The sequence below is a fragment of the Podarcis raffonei genome, chromosome 6 (genome assembly GCF_027172205.1).
Source record: "Podarcis raffonei isolate rPodRaf1 chromosome 6, rPodRaf1.pri, whole genome shotgun sequence".
Taxonomy (NCBI): Eukaryota; Metazoa; Chordata; class Lepidosauria; order Squamata; family Lacertidae; genus Podarcis; species Podarcis raffonei.
In genome coordinates this window covers 11,185,249-11,206,089 of record NC_070607.1, presented here as the reverse complement: position 1 = coordinate 11,206,089, position 20,841 = coordinate 11,185,249, and the positions used below count along the sequence as shown (strand labels likewise).

Here is a 20,841-nt window from a genome sequence, read left to right as displayed (position 1 = left end):
ACGTCGTTCTTAAGCCCCTGAGGAGCGCTAGAGAGCGCGCGCATGTATTTACATATTTATATCGGGTATAGCGTTGCCGTTGTACATCTTGGGTAAACGTATTTCTGAGGCGCTTGAGGCATTGGATTAGCCGCGGGGCAACTTGGGTAACGTAGTTCTTAGGCACCTGAGGAGCGAGAGCGCGGGCGCGCAAGTATTTACATATTTATTTTGGTATTTACAATTTTTATATTGTATTACAATATTTATATACAATATTTATATATTGCTGCCGCGGTGCGTCTTGGGTAATGCAGCTCTGAGGGAGCTAAGGTGTAGGATTAGCCGCGGGGCATCTTGGGTAACGTAGTTCTTAGGCACCTGAGGCGCGCGAGAGAGCGCGCGCGCACGCGTGTTTACTTCGGGTCTATTGCTGCCCGTTGTGCATCTTGGGCAACGTAGCTCTGAGGCGCGGGATTAGCCGCGGGGCCTCTTGGGTAATGTAGTTCTCAGTCCCTGAGGGCCCTTGGGGGAGACGAGCTTGTGCGCAACATTCTGACCCGAAACAGGAGTCGTCTGAGGGGCCACGTCCCGTGACTAAGGCGCGGCCCGTGCTTGCCGGAGGAAAAAAGCCGAAGGAGCCGCCGAGTGAAGTGGGTTCGCTCCCCCCCCCTTCCTCACCGCCGCTGTGTGGAAAATGGCGGCCGAGGGAGCGGTGTTGCCCCCGCCGCCCGCCAAGGAGGGAGACCCTGAGGCGCTCAGTAAGGAAGGGGGCGGTTCAGTAACTGTCAGATGGGCGAGGGGTTGTTGTTGCCTTGAAGTTGGGCCTGCGGGGGGCGGGTTGTAGGTGTGGTGGGTTCTCCCTCCCTCGGTCCGTTTTGAGGGAAGCTTCTCATCTCAGAGGGGCGCGTTCAGACGTTACGTGCTCAGGTCGGCGTTTCACCCTCATGCCTGAGGTGACGCCTGGTGTTAGAAATTCCAAGATTCATCATCCGCTCGCCAAATGCTCCTTCAGCATATCCACATGTGCTAACACACACAAAAGTGGAACACGTTTAAAAGAGAGAGAGAAAATCTCCGCTTTACAGGAGACCTTCCATGCATGACAGTTGTTGTTTAGTCGTGTCCGGCTCTTCGTGACCCCATGGACCAGAGCATGCCAGGCACTTCTGTCTTCCACTGCCTCCCGCAGTTTGGTCAAACTCATGCTGGTAGCTTCGAGAACACTCTCCAACCATCTCCTCCTCTGTCGTCCCTTCTCCTTTCCCAACATCAGGGTCTTTTCCAGGGAGTTTTCTCTTCTCATGAGGTGGCCAAAGTACTAGAGCCTCAGTTTCAGGATCTGTCCTTCCAGTGAGCACTCAGGGCTGATTTCCTTAAGAATGGATAGGTTTGATCTTCTTGCAGTCCATGGGACTCTCAAGAATCTCCTCCAGCACCATAATTCAAAAGCATCAATTCTTAGGCAATCAGCCTTCTTTATGGTCCAGCTTTCACTTCCATACATCACTACTGGGAAAACCATGGCTTTTACTATACGGACCTTTGTTGGCAAGGTGATGTCTCTACTTTGTCTCTGCATGACAGAGGAGGGGGCAAAACTGGTCACCTTCCTGGTTCTTGGGGGGGGGGGACGACAGACACTTTTTATATCAAAAAATATTCCTTTTATAGCAAAAGCATGGAAGTTCCCTTGCCTTAATCGCACGCGCGCGCACACACACACACGACTTTAGCCATTCAGGTCCCCGATCCATGCACATTTTTACATGGGAGGAAGCCCAATTGAACCTGGTTGGGATTTACTTCCGAGCAGAAGGCATCCTCCAGCGTTGGAAACAATCTTCTTCTTTTCCAAATGGTGCCCAGATTGCTGCTTTTGTTCCTTCTATATTGTATTTTGTTGTACCATTTAAAGGGATTATTTTTTACAGACTTCATTAGTCTAAACTGAATAGGTTTTGCAGCCAATTTCACACTGCAGTTACAGTGGCAAATAGAACCCTGCTTAATGGTAACTTTGCTACTAGTCAGTGCTAATGTAATAGTGGGGAAAATTTGCATCCCAAGTAGGGAGAAGCTGGGGTAAGAGGTAGAAGTACATTTTCCTGTTCCTGCTTTCTTAAGCTTGGTTAGAAGCATAAAGTGTAATGTCAGCACAAATCTGTTATTTCCGATAGGCCTGGCGTAGAAAATCCTACTTTCTTTTGTCAAAGATTTGTTTTTTTCATTGTATATAACTGTAATAATGCCTTTGAAACAGCTACTAGTGCAGCTAATTAAAATGCATTGTAACTGTAGTTTTTCGCCTTTCTCTAGATAGCATTGAAATGGAAAGCCCCAGGCCAGATGTGGAAATAGCTGAGGAAGAAGTAAAAGGCAAAAAGGAAGAAACAGAGCAAGTGTCTATAAAAGAGCCTAACAACAGTAACCTATTGGATGCATCATCTGACTCTCCAAGAGGTTTGCTAACATAATGCTGGAATCCTCGTACAGTCGTACCTTGGTTCTTGAACAGAATCGGGAGCCGATTTGGTGAAGGGCCAAGGCATTTGAGATCCAAGGTACGACTGTAGTATGTAGGGGATGTGTACATGCTCTAGAAAATCAGTCTGCAGCTCCATCCTTCCAATAATTCCCTCAGAGATAAATAAATAAAAATAAATAGCTATTTCTTCTCGCCTTGGATTCTTTGGGTACATCCTCCAGGTGGGAATAGTCAGAGATGTTATACTTCTAATCAAAAGTGCCACTTTCTCTTTTGTAAGTGTTTATACGTCGCTTTCAAGACTTAAAGCCAAAGCATCAAAGAGGAGTGCGGTTATGAACACAGTGAGATTTACTCCCATTTAAACATGCATAGGATTCCACAGTAGAAGTGATGTGTTCAGTACCAAAGATTCCATATTCCCTAAGAAAGGACAGCATAGTTCAGTGCAAAAAGAGGCTAATTATTTGTTTTTGGCGTTTCTGAAATGTTTTTCTTTCTATAAGAAATACACTTTGGGCTTTCAAATTTCTGTGGTACCCTATGCAATGCCAAAATCTGCCCTGCACTCCAACGCCTCTCACTTTCTGTTGTTTCTCATTGTTGCAGCCCCCTGGCAGCCCCTTCTCAGCTCAGCATCCAGTGTGGGCAAACCAGTCACGCTCCCCTACATCTGCCTCTGAAAGATATGCACAAAATATGTAATATAGAGAGAATGAGAATTAGTACTGAATCATGCAGAGTTGAGCTCTTTTGTGAATAATTAGGAAACCAAGTTTTTAAAAAATATATATTCATGGGTAAGAAAATAAAAAGTAAGTAGATTTTATAGGAATAGCTTTGGCACCATCATTCTGTTTTGTACAGGAACAGAGAAAGTTTGCAGTGAGAACTTTTAATTCCTATCCTTTTCCTATTCCTCTTTAACTTAATTGTGTAAATGTTCTCAGTTTATGTTATTATGCAAGTGGAGGATGGATATAGTCGGTGCTTTTTTCCTTAAAAAAATGTTTTGTTTTTTTACTCATGAAAATGTGTAACCCTGCATACCCTCCAGAAAAAAGCACTGGATATAGTGATGTGGGGACACAAAGTTTTGAGAAAGAGCTGTTATGGTGGCATTTGGTTGTAAATTACTATATAACAAAGGATACATACTGACAAATCCATGTAATTGTTTTGTTCCAGAGAAGCATATTTCAATTCAGAGAACACTTGCCGATTTAGAGAAACTGGCTGACCTGCAGGAAGGTTGTCTAATCTCAGCTGCTTCCCAGAATGCAGATCACTCTGTGGCAGGTATTTAAACTAGCTCCACAGCTAGGCATTGCATGGCTGAAAGATAATGCTCCTAGTGTTAGATGAGAGAGAGCATATTGTTTTAGTGCTTGCAGATAAATTTCAGTTCCTTTGTAGTCTTAAATTGTTTCAAGAGTGCAGTTACTTGGCAGTGTCTTTGAATGGTCAATAGTGGTGTATATTTGCTGTCATATTTTCAAATCAATCGATGGGTTGTTGTGTCTCTATTTATTTTGATCTAATTTGAATTAGGAGCTGGCAAGAAGTCTTGTCCACTGTGCCCTGAAGAGAAGTTCAAAGCTTGTTATAGTCACAAGCTCCATCGCCACCTACAGAATCTCCACTGGAAAGTGTCTGTTGAATTTGAAGGTAAAAATGGCTAAAATGCCATTGTTGATGTCAACACAACTCAGTGTCTTAGGTGGCAGCTTTTAGTTCTTTGTTTAAACTTTGCCCAACAGTTCAAGTTCTATGAGAAAGCTTACAGCCACAGGGAAACTCATTATAAATTATGCCATATTTAAAGTTCAAGCTTAACAGATTAATCTGATTCATGTTGCAAAAAATACTTGTTTGCAGAAGTAGCTGTGGATAGTTTACAGTGAAGGTTAACCAATAGAACTGGCTGTCTTTGCCTTAACTTGTTTGGTGTATATATCAAATTGCGAGACTACCAATGTCCTCTCTGTATTCTAGGCTACAGAATGTGCATCTGTCACTTACCTTGCCGCCCCGTGAAACCAAATGTTGCTGCAGACCAGGTAATTGCTATATAAATGGCTGTTATTTTGAAAAGCAGAAAATGTTATGAATTGTTCCACATCTGATACGGTTACTAAGGATCCAAATGGGTTGGGTTATGACCCTCATCACATGACGGATGCAGGAGAGCAAAGAACTCTGGGAGGCAGGCACAGTTCCCTTCAGTTTTTTTGGATTCGCCAAGCAGCATCACACATTGAACATATCTGTAAATAAAAACTAACCCAAAGGAAGAATTAACAATAACAACTCATCATGGAACTAAAGCAGAGAAGGAACTGCAGACCCCAATACTAGGGATGAGCCCCATTCGTGTCCTCAGAACCTATCAAATCTACACTTCAGGTAAGACCAATCGTCCTATTCGATATGGTTACTGAGGACCCAAATTGGGACATAGCACAGCATTCCCAACCAGGTGGGTTCCAACTGTGTTTATTGAGACTAAAGTACCTGTTTACGAACTATGCACCCCAGGTCAGCGTCAGGTGAAGTCAACAGGGCTTCTGTAGTGCCTGGTGTATATACCTGGTAAAGGAACATTAGGCACAATAACAGTGGTCAATGGTGACATAATGGAGCAAGCCAATATTTTTGTTGGCTTGGCCCCTTTGAGGGTATCAAGCATCCGAGAAATGCTGACCCTAATCCAACTTGCATAGATGGAGGAAGATACTTCTCCCCCAATACCTGATGAATGAAAGGATTTATAACCCAATCCATTTGTGTCCTCTGGACCTATCAAATCTACGCTTCAGGTAAGACCAATCATCCATTTTGTCTTCTATGTGATGCATTTTTCTCTTTTTGATTTTTAAACTTGAACTCAGTAGTTAACCAACAGTTGTGATATCTCGTTTCAGACCTTTCTTCCCATCCATTCTTAGCTAGGAAATGGGAAGAATGGAAATGGAAAGAATGCACTGAATCTGCACAATCTTAAATATAATATTTATAGTGTATTTCTTTTCGGTCTGGCAGCATGCTTATTTATTTATTTATTATTATATATCAATAATTTTATAAGAAGCTAAAATTTAATACGTTACATAAAGGCTGCATTTGAACATTAAGCTTTGTTGCTGAATTGTAAACTGTATCCTTCGCGGTATCAACTATAATTGGTTTACAGTATACGGGTTTTTACTGTTGTTGTCTTAAGTATTATAAGATATGGCATAATATTAATATTAAAATGATTTTTCTAATCAACTTTAACTAAGCATGCAATGTGTGTTGTAGATAAAAATGGAAGCCCATTATCACTGCATTATCTGTTCAGCAACTATTACCCGAAGGACAGATATGATAGGGCATATTAAACGTCATGTGAATAAAGGAGAAACTGAATCAAGGTTTATGCCAGGTAAGTATTTAAACATATTTGTTTTTGCTGCATGAAGATACTGTATTTTTATCACTGGCTATTATAGATAGAATAAAAGATGAAATTAGAATAGGTGACAGTGTATTTGTTTGAGTTTGTATTCCTTTCTAACTCACAAGGAATTAAAGCTACTTTAAAGAACCCAGATTTGTTGCTAGTACCATTTAAAGGGATTCTTTTTTACAGAACTTCCTTTATTAATCTAAACTGGATAAACTGTCCTGAATTTTTGACATTGGTGCATGTATTTTTTCCAAATGGTGCCCAAATTGCTTCCTTTGTTTCTTCTGTATTGTATTTTATTGTATTAGTTTGTACTCAATAAAATTGTACGGCACGGTAGAACAGAGCAAAAACAAAACAAACCCCTAAATGTAAAACAAGAATACATATCTTTGGCCTTATTAGTCATGGCAAAAGAACTATTATACATAGTTCATAGCCAATTTATTATCTGCCAACAAAGCTTATGTCCCTAGGTTAGTGGTTGGGAACCCTTTTGGCCTGGAGAGGTAGATCCTTATCTGACTTTACCCTGCTGGCCAACTTAGACAGTTTAGTGGAACAACTCATCTGAAATCAGATGGCTGCCAGGCTCTGGGGAAGTACAGTCAGTCCTTGGATCTCAGACGCCTTGGCTCCCGAACAATTGAAACCCAGAAGTGAGTGTTCCGGTTTTCGAAAGATTTTCGGAAGCCGAACGTCCGGCACGGCTTCCGATTGGCTGCAGGACGCTCCTGCAGCCAATCGGAAGCCGCGCCTTGGTTTTCGAACGATTCCAAGAGTCAAACGGATTCCCAGAACGCATTCTGTTCAAGAACCAAGGTACCACTGTACTGCACAAAATTCTTTGTGAGCTCTGTGCTCAGCGCTTTTCTCTTCAATACAATAGCACTGAGGCAGTTTCTCAGCATAAATTAGATTTTCCAAGTGTTCTGAAAATTAATTATTATTGTTAAGATGTATTTTATTTAATAACTGTTAAATTTTGTGTTAACACTACTGTGGATCTAATGATTTTGGTGGTTCCAGAACATTACAGACCAGGCAAACATATAGAGGCCCAGTTCAAACATTGTTTGAGGCTTCACAAACCTTACGAAGCTGAGAAAAAGCACTGAGGCCAAACATTCCTCCCTTTGGGTTCTGGTTTAAAGCCTAGATTCTGGCTTGTTATTAAGTCAGAGCTCCCCTTTACATCCAAATGGGTAAACTTACTTAATGTCAGGTTAATAAACCAGCATCTGATTCATAGTTTATGAAGCCTTGAGTGATGGTCTAAATTAAGCTATAGTCTCTCTAACACTCTCTTTCATTCTGAAAATTATTTTTAGCCCCTGCTCCCAAATCTACATATGAAATACTAAAAGAAGCAGATACAGATGTGCAAGTCCTTCCTAATTATTCCACACCACAGAAAACTGATTCTTATTTTAATCCTAAAATGAAACTTAACAGGTAAGAATTTCGAGGATTATTATGGAGGGGATTTTAAAATTTTCATTTATATTTTTTCATATTAATAGAAACTAGTACATGGTAGATATTTCTGTGGCACAGGTGAAATATATGGATTAGCCAAGCCAAGTAAGTGAAGTCCATGGCTGCAGTGTGATTTGAACCAAGACAGAAATCGAGTGTGATTCATTGGACTTGCTGGAACATAAAAATACTGAGAAGTTTAAGTCCTACCCAAAATATTACGATTGTGCAGTTTCCAAATCTGTCAAAACAACAAGAATGCAAATTTCAGGGGGGTGGGGAACAGTTGGATCTTACCTATTGTTTGAGCTGGGTGTCCACCAGTATGCGGATGATACCCAGCTCTACCTCTCCTTTAGATTGGAACCAGTGAAGGCAGTGAATGTCCTGTATGAGTGTCTGGAAGCGGTTGGAGAATGGATGGCGACTAACAGATTGAGGTTGAATCCTGACAAGACAGAAGAACTTTTCTCGGGGGACAGGGAGTGGGTGGGTGTGAGGGACTTCCTGGTTCTGAATGCGGTAACTCTGCCCCTGAAGGACGAGGTGCGGAGCCTGGGAGTCATTTTGGACTCACAGCTGTCCATGGAGGCGCAGGTCAATTCTGTGTCCAGAGCAGCTGTCTACCAGCTCCATCTGGTACGCCAGCTGAGACCCTACCTGCCTGCAGACGGTCTTGCCAGAGTAGTACATGCTCTGGATATCTCCTGCTTGGATTACTGCAATGTGCTCTACATGGGGCTACCTTTGAAGGTGACTCGGAAACTACAACTAATCCAAAATGCGGCAGCTAGACTGGTGACTGGGAGTGGCCACCGATACCATATAGCAGGGGTGGCCAACTCCCAAGAGACTGCAATGTACTCTCAGAGTTAAAAACTTGCAGTGATCTACCCCCCCCCCTTTTTTGGAAGGAAAGCTTAAGTTGTTGAGCTTCTTCGGGGGGAGACCGTGATCTACCACAAACGTCCTCTTGGATGTGCCTGCCATATAGCACCAGTCCTAAAGGATCTTCGCTGACTCCCAGTACATTTTCGGCCTCAGCGCAGTATACCTGAAGGAGCGTCGCCATCTCCATCATTCAGCCTGGACATTGAGGTCCACTTCCAGGGGTCTTCTGGCAGTTCCCTCACTGCGAGAAGTAAAGTTACAGGGCACCAGGCAAAGGTCCTTCTCAGCAGTGGCGCCCTCCCTGTGGAACGTCCTCCCATCAGATGTCGGGGAGATAAAGAATTACACAACTTTTAGAAAACATCTGAAGGCAGCCCTGTTCAGGGAAGTTTTTAATGTCTGACATGCTATTATTTTTTATGTTTTGCTGGAAGGTGTCCAGAGCGGCTGGGGAAACCCAGCCAGATGGGCAGGGTATAAACAATAAAATTATTATTACTATTACTATTATTATTATTGTTTTGCAAGTTGTTTAATTTGAAGAAACTGTCCGGAAACTTACGAGAGGAAGAATAAATTACGCATGTGGAGTTTACATCTTTTTTAAAATTAAGATCACTTTTTTATTCTTTTAGGCAACTTGTAGTCTGTGCTCTAGCTGTTCTAGCAGAGGAACGAAAACCTTTGGAATGTCTGGATGCATTTGGAGCCACTGGTAGGGTGCTGTTCCTTGCTTTAGTTCACTTTGTGTTCCATGTAAAGGGAGGTTGCTGGAGAGTAAATCCTACTGAGGTCACTGGGATATACTATGCGAAAAACTTGTTTAGGATCACACCGTTGTTCTGTTAGTTGCTCTGGCATTCAGGAAAAGAAAAGGGGGGTTGTCAATTTTAGAAATAAATACTTTCTTGGAATAGAATTGGCAAACAATCATGTTGATTTGTTAGCCTTAGTGAAAGCAATTATATACATATTTTTCAGTTAGGGATAATAATAATTTAATGTGCATTGTGTATATTGAGAATATTAGCATATTTCTATGCAGTATGCTCCACACAAGCAAACTCTTACTTTATTGCATGCATCTAACTGTACACAAGCAACCACCAATCTACACAGGTTGTGTGCGTGACAGCAGAGTGTGCATAAGCCCATTACTGCCTGCCCGCCCCCCATTATCCTCCCTTTTCTGGCCACTTCTGAGTCGCCATGATGTGCATGTTCATGCTCATCAATTGGACACATGTAAATCAGTCACTGCTTTTACATCTCTTGCTTCCAGGTATAATGGGATTACAGTGGGCCAAGCATCTTGGAAATTCCGTGAAGGTCACAATTAATGACTACAATGAAAACTCTGTAAGAATGATACAGGAGAACTGTCACTTAAATAAAATGAAAGTGGTGATGAACTTCAAAGAGGAGGAAGACTGTGATGAAACAATAGAAGAAGGGGAGGAAAACTTGCCTGCCATTGAGGTGACAAAAATGGATGCCAATGTCATCATGCACTTGAGAGCATTTGATTTTATGTAAGTGGCATTTGCTGTTGGATCAGAACCCACCCCTACCCCCCCAACACCTAGGGTTTGGTAAGTGGAGACAAGATCAAGTGTGGCACAATCGAAACAATGGCACTGTGCAAAGATTTGACAATATAAAATCAACCTAAATTGATGTTTCATGGCATCTCCTTTTTACTCTTCAGCCCTGATGAAACTTTGTATATGCCATTATATATTTTCATACATTTATATTCCGCTTTTCTCCCCTCGTGGAAGTCAAAGCACTGATCCTGACCTGCTTAGTTTCCATAAGGTGGTGGCCTCAGCTGCTTCCAGACCAGTGCAATAACCTCAGCTGGAGCTGCTTCAATAGTATGTTGCTCCATGTAATGGATTATTCAGATATATTATAAATATTGTAAAATTAATTAAGCAAAACTTTATGAGCCTTCTTAATATCTAAAAATGAAAGCAACTTTGTTGTCCAAACTTTTAAAGCAGGGTCTCATCCCTAATAGAATTGTACTGCAACTAGGATGTTGCTTCATTTATACCATTATTATTTATCCCAGTCTACCTTCTGCCTATCCATACACCATTAGTCAAAATAAGTGGGGATTCTTACAAGAGTTACTGGCTAGAAAAATATTAGTTCACAGTACTGCACAGATGTCATTTCTATATATGCAAATGAATGATTACTTTGCTTAAGATATATTAATGTTTACTTGCAACTTTAGGACTTGGGTGGGCAGCCTTTCAGTTTCTGTTTGTGAGCCATTTGCAGAGTGGTTTTTTTGTTCAGCTGCATATTCATGTTTTTCTCAAGAAACTCTACTCTTTACCAATCCTGTTATCACTGGATTAACACAAAGTGGTGAGTAAAGTCATACCAATGCATTAGCAGAGTGTTCCAAGTCACCAAAGCTACACCCTTGTGCTGGAGACTATTTTGTGGAATATTTAGCAAGGTTGCAAAAATCTCAGTGCCCAGAAGCCACTTGCACCTTTAAAATAGGCATCTAGACTGCTGAAGAGGTCAGGAGATAGGGAGAAGAAAGAGCAACCTTGAGCACACAGATTGCCTCCCTCACTACTGAATAACTGCAATCAACAGCCACTCATAAGAGAAAGGATTCCAGGCTGTTGCTACCACTGCCTGGTAGACTCGAACTTTGGCACCTTTTAGTTAAAGCCTTGAGTAGAGATGGGGAACATGTGGACTCCAGTTCCCCTCCTTCCTGAATATTGGTCATGCTGGCTGTGGCTGATAAGAGTTGGAGTTCGGCAACATGTGGAGGGCCACAAATTCTCTATCCCTGGTCCTAGAGGGAAGGTGAGATAGGGAGACAAAGAAGCCAGTGACACTGTTATTCCTCTTCTCAACAGTGCCCTTTGACCTCTATCCTTTCCTCCCTTCCCAGAAGATATGGCTACTTCATAAGTTTTACAAATAAATAATGATAATAAATTGTACCACTGGGCAAATATGCTATTCGTTAACAATCCTTATTAAGTGGGGGTAGCTTAGTATTTCTTTAGATTTATAGTCTTGACTGAAGCTACATATGTGAAACGTGGTCACAGCTTAACCTATATTCTGTTTTATTTCTGACTTGAGCATGGATATGGCTTTTGAAAATCAGAAGTATTTAAAGTGTAGTAGCTAAGTTGCAACCCTAAGCAGGCTTACTTGGAAAGTAGTTCTACTTAACACAATGAAACCCTTTTTCTGAGTAAACAAGATTAGGAACCTCTCTTTAATGTGTTTTTATCCCTCTCCTACTCCACTCTACAGACATCTGGACCCATTTGGGTCATCAGTGAACTATCTGGATGCAGCTTTCAGAAATGTAAGAAACCTTGGAATTGTGTCAGTGACATCAACAGATATCAGTTCTCTCTATTCAAAGGCACAGCATGTGGCCCAGCGTCACTATGGCTGCAACATTGTCAGGACGGAGTATTTCAAAGAACTGGCTGCTAGGATGGTAGTTGCTGCTGTAGCAAGGTACAATTAGTTTCTGAATTGTGGTCTTCTCACATTTAAGTATAAGGGGGCTGTATTCTCTCCCACCTAAAGTTGCTAATTGAAACTTTTAGTAGCAGCTGGGGGAAATTGGTTCTCTGCTTCTTGCTTTCTGACAGCCTTCAGAAATTATATCTGGAAGCATGAATACTGTAAAGCAGGGAGGGGGGAGAAAAAGAGAAAACAAATACTGTAAAGCAGATTATAAACAGCCCAAAGCAGAATTGCAAGCCTTGTAACTCACCCTGCTGAAAGCCATATATTGTGGTCTGCCAGATATTTTGTGGTCTCCTTGTTTTTACACTCCCCAATGTGCAAGAAAAAGAGGTCCATTGAACTCCTCATAACCACCATAAGTGGCTGGTGACCTGAGCAGTGGATTGCAAGTTGTGTGGACCTAGAGTACAACTGTGCACAATATATCTCCTTTGACTTGACTTCCTTAGGATGATTTGTGTGCACATCTTCCAGAAAACGTCTTGCTCAAAAGCATTAGTAAAAAGAAACTTCATTAGAGGATTTATTCCACTGCTCAGCAGGAACTGAAGCAAGTAACTGCAATCACCTCTGATTGGAACTAATTTGGAAATCTTAAATTCTTCAGAAGCAAATCCTAGAAGTACATCGTTATGATAGATTTTTAGTCATGGGTGCAATTCCATGAAGGTCATTGCATGATTAAAAAGCAAAGTGTATTGGCATTGAAATAAGACATTTAAGTGTAGGAGTCATGTCTGGAAATTAGTGGATTCAATGTGCTGGGACTGAAAAATTTCACAGGGTGCAAGAGGTACTCAGAAGTTAGAAGACCTTCCAGTGAAATCAAACTTGTGTCTTAAGTAAGACTTGACACATTCAATCATATATACCTGAATGTGTGAGTTGTAAAACTTACATGGAAGTCCCTACCCTCCCAACCCCAGAGATCTGAAGATGGTTTTAATTGTGCCCAAGTGAATGTACTTAATCTCTGTGTTTGGCAGTAATCTTGATAAGATAAAACAAAAAATTTTTTTCCTTCCAGTAGCACCTTAAAGACCAACTAAGTTAGTTCTTGGTATGAGCTTTCGTGTGCATGCACACTTCTTCAGATACCACGAAAGCTCATACCAAGAACTAACTTAGTTGGTCTTTAAGGTGCTACTGGAAGGAAAAATTTTTTTTGCTTTGACTATGGCAGACCAACACGGCTACCTATCTGTAACTTGATAAGATAGATACCCTATCATGAGTGAGATCCCTAAGTGTGGCTAATCGAACACGCTTAAAACCCCTTCTATTCCGACCTTCACACTAATTCCAGAAGGGTCTGAAGAGCAGCCTGCCTGGGCAGGGATGTTGGGCATGTGTGCCCCTGCCTGAACACTGCTTTAGTCTTTCATGAACTGTGTTAGTCATGGGGAGTCTTTTTTGCAGAGCTGCTGCTCGATGCAACAAAGGCATTGAAGTTTTGCTCGCTGTGGCTCTCGAACATTTTGTCCTAGTGGAGGTGAGAGTATTGAGGGGGCCGTCTCCTGCGGATGATACTGTGAAGAAAATCCGGTACCTGCTCCACTGTCAGTGGTGTGAGGAAAGGGTATTCAAGAAAGATGGCAACATGATAGAAGGTAATCATATATGCTGTAACTTCATATACCAGTGCTGTTCAGCTGGTGAAAACAAAACATACACAATCCAGTGGTTATTTTTAAAAAGCTAAACTTTTCTCTGCTTAATTTCTTTGCTGTGGATTTTTAAAAAAAAGATAATTGGTCCAGCAGAAGTTTAATTTATTTCAAATATTTGTACCCTGCCTTTGCTTCTACAGTCCAAGGCCACCAACAAAGAGTTTTGCAGAGTAGGCTTTCTGAAATCAATTATCCTGTGTTGTGTCTGTTAATTTCAGTGGGTCTTCTTTGAGTAAAAACAAACAACTAAATGTGTATTCAAAACTGGCCAGAGGGCTTCTGTGAATGATCTTAATGCACTGGGAGGCTCATTCGGGACAATTTCACCCTCCAAAATAGCCTGTGTGATTTATCATTCTCATCTAGCCTAAATAATCCAGGGAGTCAAGCCAAAATCTCTGTTCAAGTCCAAGTCCAAAACTATCCACCATATTTTGGACTCACAGCTGTCCATGGAGGCGCAGGTTAACTCTGTGTCCAGGGCAGCTGTCTACCAGCTCCACCTGGTACGCAGGCTAAGACCCTACCTGCCCGCGAACTGTCTCGCTAGAGTGGTGCATGCTCTAGTTATCTCACGCTTGTACTGCAACGCGCTCTATGTGGGGCTACCTTTGAAGGTGACCCGGAAACTGCAATTAATCCAGAATGCGGCAGCTAGACTGGTGACTGGGAGTGGCCGCCGGGACCACATAACACCGGTTCTGAGAGATCTGCATTGGCTCCCAGTACGTTTCCGAGCACGATTCAAAGTGTTGGTGCTGACCTTTAAAGCCCTAAACGGCCTCGGTCCAGTATACCTGAAGGAGTGTCTCCACCCCCATCGTTCAGCCCAGACACTGAGGTCCAGCACCGAGGGCCTTCTTGCGGTTCCCTCATTGCGAGAAGTGAGGCTACAGGGAACCAGACAGAGGGCCTTCTCGGTAGTGGCGCCCGCCCTGTGGAATGCCCTCCCATCAGATGTTAAAGAGATAAATAATTACTTGACATTCAGAAGACATCTTAAGGCAGCCCTGTTCAGGGAAGTTTTTAATATGTAACGCTGTACTGTTTTTAACACTGATTGGGAGCCGCCCAGAGTGGCTGGGGAAACTCAGCCAGATGGGCGGGGTATAAATAATAAATTATTATTATTATTATTACTCTCTGGCTAGAAATCAACATCCTGAACTTATTATCTTTTGTGAGGTGTAACACATAATTATTCTCTCTCCCCCCCCCCAAAAAAATTGACCCCATCTTCTGGGCAACTGCACACAATTCTGAAATTGCATTTTCATTGCACAGTGTCCTGACTCCTCCTAGGCCTAATAGCTACCATGTGAGTTATATTTAAATCACTGTGAAAAACAGTTTTCAAGCTTTATTTTTTAATGGACATACCCTACTACCAAGTTTCCACTATGTTCATTGTCTCCAATATTTGTTTAGATAATAAATGCCAATATTGTTTTCTACAGAGAACCCTTACCGGCAGCTCCCTTGTGACTGCCACAGCCGCATGACAGGCAAGACAGCAGTGGAACTTGGTCCTCTGTGGTATGTATTTTTCTAGATCCTCAGTTGGGTGCTGGCATTCCTACGGAAGCATCAGCAGCTATGAGATACTCTCTGGCCACCTATGTCTTGGCAAGGTGAAGACACTCTCAGAAATCAGTGCAGTGCAGGTGGCTGTGAAAGCAGTGAGGTAGCTACAAGACCTCTACCCTAATGTCAGACTAGGGAGAATCATACTGTTCTTTCTTCACTTTCAGGACAGTTCACTGTGACAGATATTGAGAAGGGTAGGAAATGAACAAACCATTTAATTTCTGTGTCCTATTGTAACTTGGCTTGCAGTCCTATGCCCACTGACCTGGGAGTAAATCTCACTGAACTTAGTAGGGCTTACTTCTGAATAGGCAGGTATGGGATAGAATCTTGAGAGGAGGGAGCCCATGTAGTGTGCTATGTCTAACAAGTGCTTGCCCCTATCTAGACGTGATTCACCAAAGCACTTTTAGAAAAGGCTAAGGGGAGGGGGAATGGCAGCACCAAATAAAAAAGGAGAAAGGCGAGACTCGGTGGTACTGAAGAATTATAGGAAACATTTAATCAAATTAACTGCCCAATGTATTTGGCAGAAGTCTTCTCTGAGGACACTGAAATTAGCCAACTTTATTATTCAAACAATATAAAAATATTCAGAACTAATTACAGTGGTACCTTGGTTCTTGAACTTAATCCATTCTGGGAGTCTGTTCGACTCCCGAAACGGTCGAAAACCAAGGCACAGCTTCTGATTGGCTGCAGGAGCTTCCTGCACTCAACTGGAAGCCGCGTAAGCCATGTTGAATGTTCAGCTTCCGAAAAACATTCACAAACTGGAACACTCGCTTCTGGGTTTGCGGCGTTCGGGAGCCAAGCTGTTTGAGTACCAAGGTATCACTGTATATGAAATAGACATAGTAGTTTTAATGAGACAGAACTCTTACATTCAATTTGCATTAGGAATTACATTGTTTGAATTACAGGTTGTTATTCTTTCAGTGCCCGAAAGCAGGTTTTCACCAAAAACATTGGGCAAGTTACTGCTTTAGCAAGTTCCCAATTATTATTTGAGCTGAAGAGTTGCCAGCCTCTTGGGGCCCCACAGGCCCATTTGCAGCCTGGAGAAGAGAGTTGTGCGCATGACACACATACTTAAGTAAATTCTAGTACTGATTTAAATGCTTTCTCAAAATTTAATTATTAATGGAATGGAACCAGAAGTCCCCAAAGTGCAGGTGATCTTTGGCCTGAGTCCTGCCCTACTGGGGCTCTGGGCTAGTGGCTATGCAGACATGGAACAGATTTTAAAGCAGGAACAAAATCAGCTAACGGGGCTGTGTTTTTCTTCCACTGTGATGTTGCTCTCCTGCTCTTAAAGGAAGTTCTACTTTTGAAATAAATTCATCCAGGTAGATACTGTAATTCTGTTATCCTGCAGGTCAGGATCCCTCTTCAACACTGGATTTCTCAGAAGAATGTTATTTGAAGCAGTTCAGTATGGTTTAGAAGACATCCAGACTCTTCTAAAAACACTAATATGTGAAGCAGAGTGCACAATTCTCAAGCAGTTTTCAATCCATGGTCCTACCAGCCAGAACAAACAAGGTAAGAAGACACTGAAAGGTTTTACAAACCTTAATAGGTAAAAGGGGCACTCCAGGCAGCAATTGTGAATTGTAGTGGTGAATTGCTTTTTTAGTAAGTAAATTTAAAGGGGGATTGCTAACTCAGTGTCAGAAAAAGGCCATCAAAATACAGATAAGACCTTGAGATTTCAACTTGTGCCATGCTACTCAAATGAAAGCATCAAAGCCATTAACCATCAGTAATTTGAACTAAACCTTTTTGCTACAGAAGTAACATTCCACTCATTTCCCCTTTGATAGCCATTTGCTCACAAATTAACTTGTTTTTTTTTTCCTTTAATGACTTCAGTGTAAATCTGATTTCTTTTTGTTTTAGAAGAATGTGGTGTGTTTATTAAGACACCAGATACCGCAGCAGATTACTACGTTGTACATGGTAGGTCCCTGTCAATCTAGCATAGTATGTGGAACCAAAGAGGTGTGGGCAGGAGTTCTTACTATAGTCATTCATTAAGCAAACTAGTTATTAAATGTAAATTTATGAAATGTGAAGATTTCCCACTGTAAGATAAAGCTAAGTCACACTGTTCAGATTAGCTGGATTTTAGAGGCTTGTGTGTGTGTTTCTTATCCTTAAGTTACTCTTATATTCCAGGAAAAAGAAAAAATAATGAAAACAGCCAAAATGGAACAAAGCGCCAGAAATCAGAAAGCAATGCTGAGCATCCTGCCTTTTATTACAATATTCACAGGCACAGCATTAAAGGAATGAACATGCCAAAGTAAGCAACCTGTTGTGTTTTAAACGTATCTGATTGAAAGGAGGAAAAAGGCATTGATTTTGTGCATTCATTTTTCTCCCCAGGTTAAATAAGTTCTTGCATTATCTCTCTCAAGCTGGCTATCGAGTAAGCCGGACTCATTTTGATCCGATGGGTGTTCGAACTAATGTCCCCCTGGCGCAGTTTAAATCTATCCTTGTGAAGTACAGTACACCCACATATATGGGAGCGCAATCGGAGGGCTCTCTGCAGGCTTCTGACGAGTCTCAGGTAGGCGCTGATGGTGACTTTGCCGAAGAAAGCACATAAAGAGAGCCAGTGTGGTGTAGTGGTTAAGAGTGGTGGACTTGTAATCTGGTGAACCGGGTTCGATTCCCTGCTCCTCCACATGCAGCTGCTGGGTGACCTTGGGCTAGTCACGCTTCTCTGAAGTCTCTTAGCCCCACTTACCTCACAGAGTGTTTGTTGTGGGGGAGGAAGGGAAAGGAGAATGTTAGCCGCTTTAAGACTCCTTCGGGTAGTGATAAAGCGGGATATCAAATCCAAACTCTTCTTCTAAAGTAACCTCTGCAAAAATGGTTGTATTTGAAGATTTGTGTTAAAAATGAACCAACAGTCTCCTTAAGATGTAGTATTTTGTTTGTGACCCCTCAGCTTTTTTTACCTGTTTCAGGACACTTTTAGAAGACCATTGAAGAGCACCTGTGCTCCTATTAATATCACAGTTCAGCTACAAAGTTTATTTATATGTTAATGCATGCTTTAAGGTTATCCTACAGTGACCACAAACTTCCGTCTCCTTTTAATTCCTTCTTCAGATCTATAATATTTCCTAAGAGGAGAACATAGCTGGGAGCTGAGGGGGACTGTGGGTGCAAGCATTACCAGCACCTGTTAATAAAGTGTTCTATTCAGCTGTGACTGAAAGCCCCTCATTTGATATGCCATTGAGAAGCTTAAAGGTAAAGGAAACTGGACAGGCCAAGATTGGGTATATTCCTAGAAAGGCAGATATTGAATACCCAACTCATGCTAATAACCATACAAACCCCAACATCACATCTAAACATTTTTCACTGCCAAACTCCAACTTCCTCATCACAAGACCATCAATGTGAAATTGTCAATCTATTTTTATAGTTCATATGAATAACTCCCTATGCCCACTGCTCACTCCATTCACTCCCTGCCAGAATGGCATAAATTGGAGATTGTTTTGCAGTAGCTTACCCCATCCTCTCTGTGCATCTGTGGCAACCCCTTTTTCCTCCTGCTAGGAATCTGCTTTCCCCATACATTGGGACCTTGGGTTACATACGCTTCAGGTTACAGACTCCGCTAACCCAGAAATAGTACCTCGGGTTAAGAACTTTGCTTCAGGATAAGAACAGAAATTGGGCTCAGGCGGCACGGCAGCAGCGGGAGGCCCCATTAGCTAAAGTGGTGCTTCAGGTTAAGAACAGTTTCAGGTTAAGTACGGATCTCCGGAATGAATTAAGTACTTAACCCGAGGTACCACTATACTTGCCATTCTATTATTGGCCCGCCACTTAGACATGCTGGATTTTTAAAATTGTAATTTATCTCCAAACCCATGAAATAAGAGGGGAAGCTCCACCCTGACACTTGGTGCTTCCCATCCCTGCTCATTTTCTTCCTAACCCATTTGCAGCACTCTCTTCTTCCCACCCCACAAGTTTTCATGTTGTGGGACTCACCAAGCGGCTGCTTCCTTTCTCATTCCCAACCCAAGAACCCAGAGATCTAGACAGTGAGCTTCTTTCTCCTTGCCTTTTGTCTCACAGCACCAAAGCTCGCCAGCCACTGGTGGTGGTGTAGCAGCTGCAAGTATTAGCTATTGATTTATTGTCTTGCTAATTGTCTTACTCTTCTAATAATCTATTGACCTTTTAGATTTATAAAAAGGGGGTGCTGAAGAGGAAGGAACAAAAAGTTTACTACAAATAAAACTAACCATTTTAATGTATATAAACAACTAGTCAAAAACTAAAATATTTTATAGTTACGAAGACTAGTTTTAGGACAGCAACCTGAAATTAAACTACAATAGAAAAGTAAAGCTATTCCTTCGACTTTCGAATTCCCTCCCTTTTGTATATTTACCAAGAAAATCAATAGATTATATTTGTTTGCAATTCCAATTTTTAGGGATTTATGCATATAAAAGTATTGACTATGACATTAGGAAGTTTTATACTGAAAAGTATGTCAAGATGTGACTGATGTTGGTTTGTATTTGAGGTTTGTACTAAGGCATATTCTTCACATGTTTTTTAATGTAATAGTGATGATGTATATAATTTGCATTATGGTTTTATTTATATGGTTCTTTCAGTAAGTACTCTTGACATCACCAAAATGTGTTGAACGTATTTTATAAAAATCATATTTTCAGTACCATTTTGAGGCTTTGGCCGTGTTTGGTGCTGCCCCCTTTTTTTCTTTAAAAATACTCAGATCAGGATTTCCTCGCCATTTTTACATTTAGTACTGCAGCACCTTTCATGGACTGCTTCATTTGGTTAAGTTTTTTAGTGTTCTAACTTTTCTTATATTATACAAGATTACAACTAGATTAGTTCTGACACAGCTATACATTTACTGAGGATACTGATTTTAGTAGTAAAATAGTCATTCCAGAAAATCCAAGACTGGGTAAATTATGACTAATTCTAATTGAGAGTACATGCTAATATAGCAGCAGACTACAGTGGCACCTCAGAAGTCAAATGGAATCTGTTCTGGAAGTCTGTTTGACTTACAAAATGTTCAGAAACCAAGGCTTGGCTCCAGGATGTTCCTGCAGCCAATCGGAAGCCGTGTCGGACATTAGGGTTCCAAAGAATGTTCGCAAACTGGAACTCTCACTTCCGGATTTGCGGCATTCAGGAGCCAAAACGTTTGACTTGCAAGGCATTCATGAACCAAGGTACAACTGTACTTGTAAATACTCCAATATAAGCAGATGTTAATATGCAATTATTCATGGCTTCCCATGAACACCCATTTTCTGTTTTTGAAAGTAGATTTTATTTTATTTTTTCTTTTCAGAAAACGTTTATTTTGTAAAAACTTAGAAAGCCGTTTATTTAGAAAACAGGAGCTGCCTGGCTTAAGTCCTGCGATTTTATTTTAAAGAGGCAGTCATCTATTCCTTACGTGAAATAGCAGAGGATCCTTGCATGTACTTATGTGTCCATCCCCATAGGCAACTGCTCCAGAATGGAGTCACACTGGTAGTAGAATAGGAATAAAAACAAGTTATTTGACCCTTTCCTAAAGGCACACACAGCGTACAAGAGCAGCAGCTCTAAACTCTCTTCTTAAATTACATTTAACACTGGAATGATGGGATTATAAAAGGGTGCAGACAACCTCACAAATCCAAGGGGTCAGTTCTTGGCTGGCCAGGGAGTAGATACCACCTGCTCTACAT

The 20,841-nt window shown here is 41.5% G+C and overlaps 1 protein-coding gene across 8 annotated transcripts; it reads left to right on the top strand.

The window, feature by feature from the left end:
• The first annotated feature begins 70 nt into the window (after window positions 1–70).
• On the top strand, window positions 71–19,802 carry TRMT1L (tRNA methyltransferase 1 like). Of its 8 annotated transcripts, XM_053391406.1 has the most exons (17): window positions 428–740; window positions 2,299–2,442; window positions 3,656–3,766; window positions 4,019–4,135; window positions 4,463–4,527; window positions 5,771–5,894; window positions 7,250–7,373; window positions 8,924–9,003; window positions 9,571–9,820; window positions 11,592–11,804; window positions 13,239–13,429; window positions 14,947–15,025; window positions 16,455–16,621; window positions 16,979–17,038; window positions 17,258–17,384; window positions 17,468–17,654; window positions 18,203–19,802. In XM_053391406.1, the coding sequence occupies exons 1-17, from the start codon at window positions 677–679 to the stop codon at window positions 18,218–18,220; spliced, it is 2,121 nt and encodes a 706-aa protein (XP_053247381.1). In that variant the 5' UTR covers window positions 428–676; the 3' UTR covers window positions 18,221–19,802. The 8 variants fall into 8 exon arrangements, with proteins under 8 accessions (XP_053247384.1, XP_053247381.1, XP_053247380.1 ...); XM_053391409.1 differs by lacking the exon at window positions 428–740 and adding an exon at window positions 71–213 and having other exon boundaries at window positions 17,468–19,802; XM_053391405.1 differs by having other exon boundaries at window positions 17,468–19,802.
• The last annotated feature ends 1,039 nt before the right edge of the window (window positions 19,803–20,841 follow it).